A 14,930-nucleotide genomic window follows, 5' to 3' on the forward strand; every position below is an offset into this window, starting at 1 on the left:
TGGAAAGCCTGATAAAACTGTTGACTTAGTGATGAAATCTACCTTGTATTTAAAATGGTGCTTGTAATTCTTCAAATTCCTCATTCTAAAACAGATTGGAGGAAGTTATCTATTGATGCTGAATAATTGGTCAATGATGGAGAACAAAGCAGCAAATTTTTTTATTGCTCGGACTCCTTTGGAGGGCTAAAAATCATCAATTTGAACTATCTTTTCAGTTTTTTAAAAGAACCCATTGATTCAGATTTTATGATTAAAATAGGAAAGCAGAGAAACTTCCCATGGCACCTATAGAGAGGTGTTGATTGTGACATTTAAAGTGTGTACTGACAATTCAGTGTGACTTACTACAGTGCCATAAATGGCCAAGGAGCCATTGCCAAGTTGCCGGATTCTGTGGCTAATTTCAATATCGATCCCCCTTCTGCTCCACTGGATGGTTGGGGCGGGATCTCCTTTCACCTCACAATTCAGGATTGCATTACCACCAAGTGGTTCAATCCAGTTAGAAGGGTAATCACCTTTGAAGACTGGAGGTTCTGAGAAATAACAAAAGATGAGTGTATATTAGCCTTTGTGATTCTAACCTATTTAAAAGATAATTTAGTGAAGAGGGGAAAAGCCACTTTTGAGCCCCATGAATCTTCCAGAATCAGCTGCTCATGCTAATCGACGAGAGAATTTTGTCCATTTCAATAATCTAAGTGGATGATTCCATCTGTGCCAAATGATCTCTTCACGTACTGCTTACCTACTTTTCAGATGAACGTTCATAATTTTTTTTATATCTCATGAGTTTGCACATCTGTGAAATAAGATTAAGCTAATAAACTGGTTACATCATATTACTAGACAATAGGGATGCAAAATACAAACCATTCATCATAAATATTGAAAACAGAACACTTTCACCCACCTTTCACATAAACAAATCCGATTGCCTTCACAAAACCAACGCTATTTTCGGCAGTGCACACATAAGTGCCTGAATCCTCTTTTGATATCCTTTCAATAACAAGTTCACTGTGTCCATTGACGCTGTCAAAGTGGGCTGAAGGAAACAAGGTAGAAAACAACAGAAATGCCTCTCAGTAACCTCAGAAAATAATCACGACAGCTCAGTATTTTGCAGGTTAGATTTATGAGTTGGTCAGCAATTCAACCAAAGAGATCTCATTATGACACTAGAGGAGAGAGCCCTTTCCAGAGATTTCTTCCTCTGAGCTATTTGCTATGTCTCTAGACACTTGTTTGAAGAGTGAAAAAGAGAATGAAAACAAACATCTTCTAAAATTATTTTCGATTACACCTTTCATCTCAAAGAGTTGCTGAAAGCTGGCTCGCACTCTCTCTAGGTTTCAAAAATCCTTCGTTCAGAAATATGACATTTTCCATTTCATTTCTTTCACCACCACTTTTCCTCCCAAACAATTTACATCAAGAACATGGAAACCTTTTCAGTTATAATTCAACTGACCTGGCAGCTCAGAAGGAAAGTCATGAACACCTACGCTAGTTAGGTAATAATGACAAAATTAAATTTGTAATAATTTGAACTTGCCCATAAGTGGTAATGATATAAATTACCAAAGGTAGTTTCAATACTTGGAATAGAGTATAAGATAAATATGCAAATCCTAAAACAATTGATACTAAATAAGATTCCGATTAGACCAATCAATATCTAATTACATTAAGTATGTTTACTTTGCAGGTTCTCTCCCATTCAAAGTATCTTTTTTTTTTTTAATATAATTGCTTTACAACGTTGTGTTAAGTTTTTGTTGTACAACAGAGTGAATCAGGTATATGTGAACATATATCATCTCCCTCTTGGACCACCCCCACCCCCCCAGCCCCCAATCCCACCCATCTAGGTCATCACAGAGCAGGGGGTTGAGCTCCCTGTGCTATATAGCCGGTTCAAATTATCTTTTAAAGTTTTCATACTGCTGAATAGTAAATGGAAAATTAAGCTTTAAAAACGTAACTAAGTTAGTATTATATCTTCAGAAAACAGTAGTGATTAGGTTTTTTAGAGTTTATTTTTCTTTAGTGAAGTATGTTATACTATTACTGTTAAGGTGACACAGCTGATGAATCCTAGTTATTATAAAGCTTTATAACAGAAAACTCAAGCTTATTACTAACTTTCTAGCAAGGCATTTCTTAAATGCTAATAGTGTAGTACTTCAGAACTCAATTTTAGGAAGCAACAATTTCTTTTTACAAACAGTATCTTCGTGCTGGTGATAAAAGTCTAACAGAAACACATCTTCCCCATGATGCGTGGCTTTACCTGAACATGTAGTGCACACACAGATTGGAACTTGTTTACTTAATTGATCTACACTCTGATAGTAGATTAGAGAGGTTAATTCATACAATGAAAAATAGAGTTCTCTGTAAAATTAGGTGAATCTTCAGGGCTCTCACAGTCGTCTTAATCAATAAGGAAGGAAGTCCCAGGTAGCTCAGTGGTAAAGAATTCTCCTGCCAATGCTCGGGAATATCCCTGGAGGGGGAGATGGCAAGGCACTTCAGTATTCTTGCCTGGGAAATCCTACGGACAGAGAAGCCTGGCGGGCTGCAGTCGGTGGGGTCACAAAGATTCAGACACGACTGAGTGAGAACAGCAAAGAAGTCCAGGGGGATACGCTTGGGCATCTGTGTATATGACTTCTCAGGGGGAGGGGAATTAGTTTTAGGTTAAAAACCTACCTATATCCTTCAATATATGGTCCTGTGATCAACGTGTCCTTTCTAAAGAATGAAAAGAACACCTATACTGGGCATAGGCTAAAATCCAGGCAAAAGGACACATTTTACAGAATTTAAGGCAATCAATTCATGCAACTTTTCAATCAATTCCCACAGTTAAAGAAAATGGAGATGGGTTTCAGTTCTCTATCAGTGTACTTATTCATTTCTTAAGAATTAAATTACCAACCTGGGATAATATTGTTATTGAACGTCCATGTTAACTTGGGCAATGGGATACCAGTTGCTTTACAGTTTAAACGGAGCTGTTCTCCCTTATTTAATGACACATCTCCAGGGAGTTCAGTAAAAGTGGGAAGAACATGAACAGTCAGGCCGATGGTGTGTGTGTCTTCACCTGCGGCATTGTTGGCAATGCAGGTATAGGTGCCAGAATCCTCCAGCTTAAAGAAAGAAAAGTCATTGTGCATAAAATTACACGATCTTACATCATATTACATATAATTCATAAAACTGCATAGCTTGGTCCCCAAAGGAGCACTCTAAAGATGATTTAAATTTCCATCTTTTAGTCTGAACCATCTGGCTAGTTTTTACAAAGCATAATTTACAATGTTTAAGAAATTCAAAGTCCATACCTCACAGAACTATAGCATTTTACAGTAATAAGATCTTAGAAGACTTTAGATTATACAGTTTTACTAAACATCAACCGCTGTACTGCAATGTACAACTAAAGAGCAAATGTACTCCCAAAAGCTGTTAGAATCTTGATGGCATAGCTGGTTCCCTGGGTAATGTGGCACCAAGGACCATGAAAATGATCAAAGGAAATGGCAAGAGTCAGGGCAATTAGCTGCAATTCCAAGACTTCACTTGCTAAATCCAATAGCCAGCTCTTGGCAATCATTTTACTAGAAGTTTTAGCAGCATTTGACACAATTCCGGCTTCCTTCTTTTGAAAACCATGTCTTCAGCTGGCTTCCAGGACACCCCATTCCCCGAGTTTCCTTTCTGCCTCACTGACTGCTTTTCTTCCATCTCCTTTTGCTGGCTTCCCCTCCACATTAATGTGTCAGCGTAGGTGTATGAGAGCGCTCAGTCTCTGTTCCTCTTTTCTTCTCTGTCCACACTCAACTCGGTTTTAATGGCTTTAAATACCATCTACATGCTGCGATGAGTACCAGGATGTCCAGCTCAGGTGTTTCTTCCAAACTCCAATTGTACTGAACTTCTCATTCCAATGCTCTGCTCGGTTGCCTAGAAAACATCTCAGGCGCAGGTCCAAAACCAAACTCCCCTCTTTCTTTTTGGTCTATCTGCAGCCTTCACTCCATCTCAGTTGATGGCTATTTTGTTCTTCCAGCTGTTTGTGACTTTCAGACACTGGAGTGTTTGTTTATTCTTTTTCACACTATTTTCAGTCTAGCTAGGAAATCCTAGCTTCAAAGTATACACAAAATCCAACAACTTCTCACCCACCCCTTCTCAGCTAATGTTCTGCCTTGAGTCCTATAATGTCTCGTCTGCCTCCAGAGCATCTTCCCAACTGGTCTTTCGGCTTCTCTCCTTGCCCTTCTACCGTATATTCTCATCACAATAGTTGATGCAATGTGGCAAAAACATAACATAAAAGGCAGACAACATTGCTGCCCTGCTCAAAACCTGTAATGGATTCTGATTTTACTCAGAGTAAAATGCAAATTGTTACATGGGATTGCAGAGTCCAACACGACTGAGCAACTGAACAGCAATAAGGTATCACATGTATCTGGTCTTCATTTTTCTCTGACTTCTTTCTCTCTCTTCCTTCTTTGTTTTCACTGGTCTCCTGTTTCTCAAATACATCAGGCATGTTCCTACATTTTTTTTTACTCTTTGCACCCACCTTCATTTCTTTGCCCCCCAAATATGGGGTAGGGGATCCCAGTTTTCTGCCTCTCTCCCAGGCAGAGAAAACTGGGATGCTCCTCTCCCAGATATCTGCTTAGCTAATTCAGTTCCTTCAAATTTTGCTCAAAGTGTTTGCTTCCCAGAGGACATTTATTCTGACCATGCTATTTAAAAATATAACTTGTACTCTTCCAAATTCTGACACCTTTTACCTGTTCTTGTTTTATTTTTCATACCAGTTGTTTTCTTTTGAATTGTATACATTCTTTATTTTTTACTATTTTATTATTATTCTTTTGAAATGAATGCATCATTTATTTTTGTTATTGACTATCTCCCTCCTTTAGGAATAAACTCCATGAAGGCAAGGATCTTTCATTGCTTTGTTCAATGTATTTATTCCCAGTATCTAAATCTGTGCTGATCACAGAGAAGGTACTCAATACTCAATAAATATTTGTTAAATTAATGACTGAATGCTTCTGACTGTATTAAGGTCCATAGCGCAGACTTTTCCTTATTTTTTTAAAAAGAAGTTTAAGAATAGATTTTCTTTGCAATGAAGCATCAAGTAATTGATTGGCAATGCAGCATAAAAATTATAATCACTTACTATAGATACAATCTAACACTGGTAGGTTTCATAATGATTTTTTAAGGGCAAACAGAAATAAATCGTATTCCATGTAAAGGTCTCCTCACCCTGACACCACTTAGCTGCTCTTAAATTCCCAGATCTTAACATCTTAAGTTTAAAAATCAAAGATTTTACAGAAGTAAAGTTTTGGAAAATCCAGATTATACATATTATTCACAGGTAGACTTATCATTTTGTCTTTCATCTGATATTTATAAGGTACTATATTGTTGCTATTATAAAAAATTTATCTCAGTTGTCCCAATAAAAGTTTAAACTTTTCTCATTTAATTCCTTCAGGTCTGTAAGAGTGATTGAGAGGTCAAATTCAACATTCTTGAATCTGACAGTAGTCCCTACCAGAGACTGCATACCAGTTTAAACAAACAAATTTAACATTATTTTATCACTTTTAAGTTCACATTTTTAACTTTTAATAGGTCTGAAATTGGGATACAACTTAAAAATTGATGGTCTTCTCTAGTTTACTTGACTGGATTTTTTTTTTTTTTCTTTCTTTCTTAGCGGTACATAAAATAAAGGTGCATCTTACAATTGATGGAAACTTAGATTTGAATAAATACAATTTCTTCTTGCACATAAGGTCAAGTTAGCCTATCCCTAGGGCTATTTATCTGGGAATCAAGGAGTCTAGCTAACAGCTGAAATTATACTATGAAGTGAATGTGATCAATTTTATCAATTTAATCTGTTTGAATTTAATTCTATGAAGATTTTATAATGAAATTTAGGTACTTCGAAGGGTAATGAAAAGGAATAATGAAAGTGTTAGTCACTCAGTCATGTCCGACTCTTTGCGGTCCCATGGACAGTAGCCCACCAGGCTCCTCTGTCCAAGGAATTCTCCGGGCAAGAATACTGGAGTGGGTACCCATTCCCTTGTCCATGGCATCTTCCTGACCCAGGGATAGAACCTGGGTCTCCTGCACTGCAGGCAGATTCTTTACCGTTTGTGCCACCAGGGAAGCCCAAAGACAGGCAGAGAAGCTCTGAAAGTGATTCACGTTTTAATCGTGTTTAATAGTTGGTACCAAGTATTGATACACTGAAACCACATGATAATTTTTTAAAGTCATGTGGTATGCATAGGTACAGATTCTTCTTCAAATGGGCTAATATTGAAAAACAGATACTTCCCATAACTACTGTTCTGCAGACTGGAGAAATACCACCTAAGAATATTCAAGATTCCCAGCTTGCACAGATCCCTAAGACTGAAAGTTATTTAAAAACCTGAAAAGAGAAAAAAAGCCTGCTTTTTGTGTTTGCTTAATAACATCACACATTCTTACACTTCTGCTCTTCAAACAATGTCTCATGCATTGTTACAAGCATGGAATAGAATAGAGGCTTAGAATTTTCCTGATAAATAAAGATTTTCACAAAAATAAAATAACTTTAGAAGAAAGTCATTTATAAGTTCCCATGATGTGCTGAATACTATCCTTGGGGACATAAAATGAAATATATATAAAATTAATTTTTTGACCTGCATTTAGAAGGGTACTTTTCTTTCATTATTAAATAATACATGGGAATTCCCTGGTGCTTCAGTGGTTAGGACTTGGCTCTTTGGCTGCTGTGGAACAGTTTGACCCCTGGTTAGGGAACTTAGATCCCGCAAGCTGTGTGGCACAGACAGAAACAAACAAAACAAAAAATACATTTTCAAGCTAAATCATTAAAAGTAAAATGGTGAATTAATAATCTGTCTCAATGTATCTCTTCATATTTATTAAACTTACCACAACATTTTCCAGGATAAGCTCTCCATAGGGTTCAACAGTGTATTTTCCTAACAAGTTAGCCAAAGGAACATTGTCTTTTTTCCAGTTAATTGCTGGTGTGGGGGTTCCATCAGCCATGCATGGAAGAACGGCTTGTGAATTCTCATTGACCGTGTAATGTACTTCTGTACTTTGGATTCTAGGTGGTACTATAAAGAGTTTTTAAAAAGAAAGTCATTCAGGATGTTGAGTTCAATCATTATTCACACTGAAAAGGAACACACGATAGATTCCCTTGCGAGTAACTTGGTAGAAATACTAACACAATATATCAAGTCATTTGTTTGTTACCCTGAAAGCAATCAATATTTTTGACACCAGCAAGAATTCTAAGGCATTTGTACATGTTGGATGTATTTACAATGAGCCTCGGAAAAAACGACACTGAACTGGTGAGAAATATTTAAATTTTATTCGACTTACTGACTTTCCCTTGAGTTTCTTTTGCTTATTGCCGTGAAATAAAACAAACAAGAGCAACTAAAGCCAAAACCACTTCGACAGTTGTATAATTGCTGGATTTGTATCACAGAGATACTGTGAGGACAAACTAATAAAACTCACTAATTTAAAACACTATAAAATACCTCATATTAAAGCTAAAGAAAAAAATTTATTGCAGTACTTCACATGTTACAACAAATGTAAGTAAAACTGGTGAAAACATTTAATTTAGTTTTTATACTATCACAGAGGAAATGTTTTATAGTGATTTCATAATTCCATGCAAATACTGCTTATGCTTCAAATTTTTTGAAATGGAATTTAGGCAACACGGAAAGATCAACTGAATATTTCAGGGTACGAAGAAATACCTTAGAGGATTCAGAACTAAGATATTTACTTCTAACAGAAAAGTTTAAATATGTTAAGAATACTTGACTAAAAAGGGAAAAACATACTCTCCTCCCCAAACAGTAAATTTCAGAATTATTCAAATACATCAGTGAGAAATGGATCAACTTCTTCACAAATTTTTTAAAGTTACAGAACAAAACAGGTTTCAGCAAAAAAAAAAAAAAAAAGATTATTTGGATATGAAAACATTTAATTATATGCATAAACAGGCTTCCCTGGTAGCTCAGCTGGTAAGAATCTGCCTGCAATGCAAGAGACCCTGGTTCAATTTCTGGGTCAGGAAGCTCCCCTAGAGAAGGGATAGGCTACCCACTCCAGAATTTTGGGGCTTCCCTGGTGGCTCAGATGGTAAAGAATCCACCTGCAATGCAGGAGTCCTGGGTTCGATCCCTGGGTTGGGAAGATCCCCTGGAGGAGGGCATGGCAACCCACTCCAGTACTCTTCCTGGAGAATCCCATGAACAGAGGAGCCTGGCAGGCTGCAGTCCATAGGGTTGCACAGAGTCAGACACAACTGAAGCCATGCACATATGGCTTTAACATGCACATATGCACACACACATACATAAATGATAGATAACATAAAAAAGCCTAAAACCTATTTTGTTGAATGGTATATCATAAATATCCAGTTTGTTTTCATTAATTTATGCTATATTTTCATTATCTCCTTTATCCTGGTTTCCCTGGAGTTGGTATTTCAACTTTGCTAACAGTTATAAAGTTGCAACACTAGTGCATTTACTTATCCTTTTTCAAAATGAAACTTTTAAGGCTGTGACCACTATACTTGATTTTAGTTTTGGGTACATACGATACATTTTAATGTGGTGTCCTTATTTTTATGATTTTCTAAATAATTTGAAAATAAAATCATATTCTTTGACCTACTTGTTAATCAGAATGATAATTTTTAATTTGCTTGGGGTTGGGGTTTTGGCATTAAAAATTCATTACACTTTTCAAGCTTTATTGCATCATGGGTGGGAATTGTGGCCTATACTTTTAAGTTATTATTAATGATTTCTTTGTTGTTTGCATGCATGCTCAGTTGTGTCTGACTCTTTGGCTCCAGGCTCCTCTGTCTGTGGGACTTTCCAGGCAAGAATACTGGAGTGGGTTGCCATTTCCTCCTCCAGGGGATCTTCCTGACCCAGGGATTGAACCCATGTCTCCTGTGGCTCTGAATTGCAGGCAGACTCTTCACCACTTAGCTACCTGGGAAGCCCCTTTGTTGTTTAGTATACAGTTACTTCTGGTACATTTTCTATAAACATGTGAAAAAAGGAATATTATTTATTTGAAACCAAAAGACTAATATGTATTAATTAGTTCAATTACATTAACTGAAAGCAAGAAAAAAATTGTAGAAAATTCAAATACACCTGAAAGATAAAAAAACCACTTTCACAAATTTTTTTAAAAAGAAAAAACAGAAACTCGTTATTAAAATGAGAGATACTTCTGAAAATAGTAGTTGAAAACAGTTTAATTTACTTATGTCTCTTACTACTGATATTAATGGTTAGTCTATTATTAGTCTTAAAATATACATTAATAACTAAAATATTTCAATGCTGATTTTTAGATATTTTATTAGTTGTCTGAATACAAAGGAAAAACAGGTGTTTTTTTTTTATATTACAAAAATATACCTGTAAATGTTTTGCTACTTTAATGAATCAAATAGATCTCCACTTCTCACTGGGTTCACATTACAGTTATTAGGTAGGTCATATGCTGGTTAGTTTTGGGCCAAGAGGACTTGCAATTTGAAAAGTAAAGCAGAAGAGCAACAAAACAAATGAACTCCTCACAAGTCAACTTATAGATCCCAATAGTCACCATATAAGGGTATTGGCAACAGATTAACTATCCTGGCTTTATTAATAAAATCACTCTCACACAGGTATGTGCACAAATAAACAGAGCCTACCAAAAGCATATCTGAAGGACAAGCGTACCTACACACCACATGCACACACCACACTCCACTCTAGTTTGCTGTTTTTCGTTGTTTTTATTTCCATCATATTTTCCCCTGGTGGTCTCTTCTCTCTGCCATGGTAAAGCAGTAAACTGAAATAACTTATGCTAAACAACCTACCATGGACGGTGAGCTTGGTGCTCGTGCTGCTTGATCCTGCCACGTTAGCCGCCATGCACGTGTACTGACCCGCGTCACCAGGCTGAGCAAATGCTATCTGCAGAGCACCGGAGCTGAGGATGCGCTGGCGGACTGACTCCACAATTACATGCCCATCTTTATGCCACATGATGTCAGGTGGTGGGAGGCCATCTGCCTTACAGGGTAGCATGATGGGCTTATCCACAACAGTGATGTATTCCTTAGGATGAGGGCTAATGACTGGAGGAACTAAAAGTTACAAAGTTTAAACATCATTTTAAAACCCTGAATGTACTATTTATGCAATGTGGTCTTATTCTAGCAAAATGAAGTCACGTTGTTAAGAAACAAAGCCCTGATTTTACCATATCATCACCAAAGGGTTGCTACAGTTTGTTTTTGCTGGAAAAGAAGATTCATTGAATCTACTGCAGAAAATTATTCTCTACATAGTTAACAAATATAAACGACAATCAATCTTGAGATTTAAACATGTACTCATGAGGGATTGCATGTCCAGAAAACTAAGAATGTGTTGATAGGGGTATTTTCTTTAACATACATGTATTATGTGATTCATTCATCAGCTCCTTAAACTTTAAAAATAGATCTCTTCAAGGTTTGGAAATTATTCACCTGCTCAGACCCTTTTATTCATGCTTTTCCTGCAGTGCTTATGATCTCATATACTGGGACCATATTTAACAATGTATTATTTTAATGAATAAAGAAGTGGGATGTTGAAAAGAATTACAATTAATCTTTGAACAGCACAGGGGGTAGGGATGATGACTCTCTGCACTACAGAAAATCCAAATTTAACTTATAATCGGCCTTCAGTATCCTTGGCCCCTCTGTATATGTGGTTTTATGTCTTTAGATTTAACCAACTTTGGCTTGTGCAGTAATGTAGTATTTACTACTGAATAAGTGGACCTGCATGGTTTGAATCGTATTGGTTAAGGATTGACTTTGTACAGACAAAACTCTTCCTACTTTTTCAGAAAACTGTGGACAGGCTTATGATAACAGTTTCTCTTCCTGGTGTTTACAGTAGTGATTACCACTCAGGCTCTTTTACTGAGCTTTAAAGACACATCACATAATTACGAGAGAACAATCAAACACAAGTGAGGAACAACCAATCATAAGCACAGGAGAAAGGAAGGTAAGGATGATACCCCCTCCCAATGTCAGTCAATCCAAGTCCAGATACACTGACAAGGTACAGAAAAAACTATGGTAAATTTACCTCTTTTAAACATGTGCAGGTCAAAAGAATAAAATCATCTGAAATGTCTGCCATGCATTTAAAATATTCCTTGTTACCACATGCTGTAAGAAACAAGGGGCCTCTGAGAACTCTACTGATCCAAGTTATGCCCTGTGGATAGCAAGTCCCGGAGACCTGGAAATATCTGCTGTGTCTCTAGAGGAGGCTGGGCAGAAACAGCCAACCAAGGGAGACCAAATTTTATGGTACACTAATAGTAATGAGTGGGCTTCCCCATTGGCTCCATGGCAAAGAATCTGCCTGCAGTGCAGAAGACAAAAGAGATGCGAGTTTGATCCCTGGGTTGGGAAGATCCCCTGGAGGAGAAAATGGCAACCCACTCCAGTTTTCTTGCCTAGAAAATTTCATGGACAGAGGACCCTGTTGGGCTACAGTCCATGGGGTCGCAGAGTCAGACATGACTGAGTGTGTATGCACACCCATGCGTGCATGCGCACACACACACACATACACATAATTATAATGAGTAAATCAACAAGTTGTGAAAAATATGAATAACTTAAAATTATTCATATCAACCAAAGTTATCTGGTTGATTTTCTGCTTGCTATTACATACTGTTATCTGTTAGAGATTTTTTGTTGTTGTTGTTCCCATTGCATGGCATGTGGGATCCTAGTTCCCCAATCAGGGATCAAACCCATGCCTCTTGCATTGGAAGCACAGAATCTTAACCACTGGACCACCAGGAAGTCCCTACTTACTCTATCTGAAAAGAGAGAGTCTATTCAGAGTTTTTCATGCCTCTAGAGTATGCAGTTATCTCTGATTGCTTTTGGAATACTGAAATCCTATTAGTTGTTTTAATGTGTTTCTTTGTCCCATAATTGCTCATGTAATTTTAATCAACTAGTGAAAGAAAAAATCCTCACTAATTCTTTTATATGATCCCAGTGGATGAAGCACAAGCTGGAATCAAGACTGTGGGGGGAAATATCAATAACCTCAGATATGCAGATGACACTAAAGAGGAATTAAAGAACCTCTTGATGAAGGTGAAAGAAGAGAGTGAGAAAGCTGGCTTAAAACTCAACATTCAAAAAACAAAGATCATGGCATCTGGTCCCATCACTTCATAGCAAATAGGTGGGGAAACAGTGGAAACAGTGACAGACTTTATTTTCTTGGGCTCCAAAATCACTGCAGATGGTGACTGTAGCCATGAAATTAAAAGATGCTTGCTCCTTGGAAGAAAAGCTATGCCAAACCTAGACAGCATATTAAAAAGCAGAGACATTACTTTGCCTACAAAGGCCCATCTAGTCAAAGCTATGGTTTTTCTAGTAGTCATGTATGGCTATGAGAGTTGGACCATAAGAAGGCTGAGGGCTAAAGAATTGATGCTTTTGAACTGTGGTGTTAGAGAAGACTCTTGACAGTCCCTTGGATAGCAAGGAGATCCAACCAGTCAATCCTAAGGGAAATCAACCCTGCATATTCACTGGAAGGACTAAGGCTAAAGCTGAAGCTCCAACACTTTGGCCACATGATGGGAAGAGCTGCCTCACTGGAAAAGACCCTAATGCTGGGAAAGATTGAGGGCAGGAGGAGAAGGGGACGGCAGAGGATGAGATGGTTGAACAGTATCACTGACTCAAAGGACATGAGTTTGAGCACTCTGGGAGACTGTGAATAACATGAAACCCTAGCATGCTGCAGTCCATCTGGTCACAAAGAATTGGACACAGCTGAGCAACTGAACAACAGTGTTGCCAAAAGCAATGACTATTTCTTGGTCATCATCTTAGCTGACTCTCCCTCGAGTTAAAAAAAAAAAAAAATCTGTCTACTCCTTCTTGAAACACTGTCCTTTCCTTGACTCCATCTAGTTTTCCTCTGTCATCTTTTCCCTCTCCTTTGTTTTTCTTTTTAGCATTCTGTTTTTCAGACCTCTTTAACAATGCAGAGTCCTGGGCTCTTTTCTATCCAAATAGTCATCCAGTCTTGTGGACTGAAAAATCCTAATTACTTCCAAATTTGTATCTTAGACTGTACTTCTCCCTTGAGTCCTGAATTCATAAATAATCAATGCTTTTTGACATCTCTGCTAGGATTTCTAACAGTTTCCCACATCTAACATGATCAGCCAACAAAGGTCTGTCTAGTCAAGGCTATGGTTTTTCCAGTGGTCATGTATGGATGTGAGAATTGGACTGTGAAGAAAGCTGAGCACTGAAGAACTGATGCTTCTGAACTGTGGTGTTGGAGAAGATTCTTGAGAGTCCCTTGGACTGCAAGGAGATCCAACCAGTCCATCCTAAAGGAGATCAGTCCTGGGTGTTCATTGGAAGGACTGATGCTGAAGCTGAAACTCCAGTACTTTGGCCACCTCATGCAAAGAGGTGACTCATTGGAAAAGACTCTGATGCTGGGAGGGACTGGGGGCAGGAGAAGGGGACGACAGAGGATGAGATGGCTGGATGGCATCATGGACTTGATGGACATGAGTTTGGGTGAGCTCCGGGAGTTGGTGATGGACAGGGAGGCCTGGTGTGCTGCGATTCATGGGGTTGCAAAGAGTTCGACACAACTAGGTGACTGAACTGAACTGAACTGAACATGATCAGAAATCGTGTTTTCCTTCCTCCAAAACTAGTTCCTCTCCTTGAACCCCCCATAGCACTATCTCCACTCAAGCCCAAAGCCCAGGAAACATCATGAACTCTTCTCTTTTCCTAACCTCCCAATCTGATTAATCAGCGATCCTGGCTAGTATATCTCCTCCAAAATTCTTGAATCCACCACTTTTTTTTTCATTTACCCTTGTGACTCCCACAAATACTCCCACCCCCAGCCAGACCATACTGCATGATGCCTAGAGCAGTGGTCCTCAACATTTTTGGCACCAGGAACTAGTTTCATGGAAGACAAGTTTTCCATGGACTGAGGAGGGGGACTGGTTTTGGGATGATTCAATACATTACATTTATTGTGCACTATATCTCTGTTATTATTACATCAGTTTCGCCTCCAAACATCAGGTCTTAGATCCTGGGGGTTGGGGACCCCTGGCCTAAGCACTTTACTAGTTCTTCCAGATCTAGTCTTCAGCTTTCTCTAAATCATTACCTACATACCAGCAAAAGAGAGCTTCTTAAAACCAAACAAGAGTCTTTGTTAAATCATGGACAGCCTTCAATATTGCACAGAAAAGAAAATCTCCCCCTCCTCTGGTCTTTCAGGTGTTCCGTGCACTGGCCCTGCTTAGTTTCTGATCTCCTTTCCATTCGTCAGCCTCCCCATGTTCACTGTCAGCCACGATTCTTTTCTTACCCTTCCTGCCTCGGGACCCTTACACATGCTGCCTTCTCTTCCGTGGGCACTCTGCTACCTTTACATGGCTCATCCTCACTCATCATTCAGATCTCAGCTCTAATGGTCCCCCCAGAGAAGACTGGTTTTGTTTTTCCCTTCTTCACACCATAAAAATATTATGTCTGTAATGTTCAATGTATTTCTACTTAACATCCCAATAAATGTTTATTAAAATTGTTGAAAAATACAAGGAAATTAGATTTATAACCTGCAGATAAGTAAGTGAGCTTAACTACAGTTATTCATTCACCCTAGGAAAATCACATTACAAGGAAA

The 14,930-nt window shown here is 38.1% G+C and overlaps 1 protein-coding gene across 6 annotated transcripts in view; it reads right to left on the bottom strand.

Moving 5' to 3' along the window:
• HMCN1 (hemicentin 1) overlaps positions 1-14,930 on the bottom strand; it is a 537,476-nt gene that overhangs the window by 66,684 nt on the left and 455,862 nt on the right. For all 6 annotated transcript variants that reach the window (XR_015143096.1, XM_086343341.1, XM_086343339.1 and 3 more), the window contains 5 exons: positions 10,025-10,294; positions 7,018-7,208; positions 2,951-3,164; positions 917-1,051; positions 349-539 (listed from right to left, as the gene is read on the bottom strand). Coding sequence is in view for 5 of the 6 variants with exons in the window: in XM_086343341.1 (XP_086199467.1) it covers positions 349-539; positions 917-1,051; positions 2,951-3,164; positions 7,018-7,208; positions 10,025-10,294 (1,001 nt within the window). In the remaining variant the exon portion in view is untranslated. The remainder of the gene's footprint in view (positions 1-348; positions 540-916; positions 1,052-2,950; positions 3,165-7,017; positions 7,209-10,024; positions 10,295-14,930) is intronic.

This window comes from Bos grunniens, chromosome 16, assembly GCF_055505025.1.
Source record: "Bos grunniens cultivar Pamir isolate PY7600 chromosome 16, Bosgru_T2T1.0, whole genome shotgun sequence".
In the NCBI taxonomy this organism is placed as follows: Eukaryota; Metazoa; Chordata; class Mammalia; order Artiodactyla; family Bovidae; genus Bos; species Bos grunniens.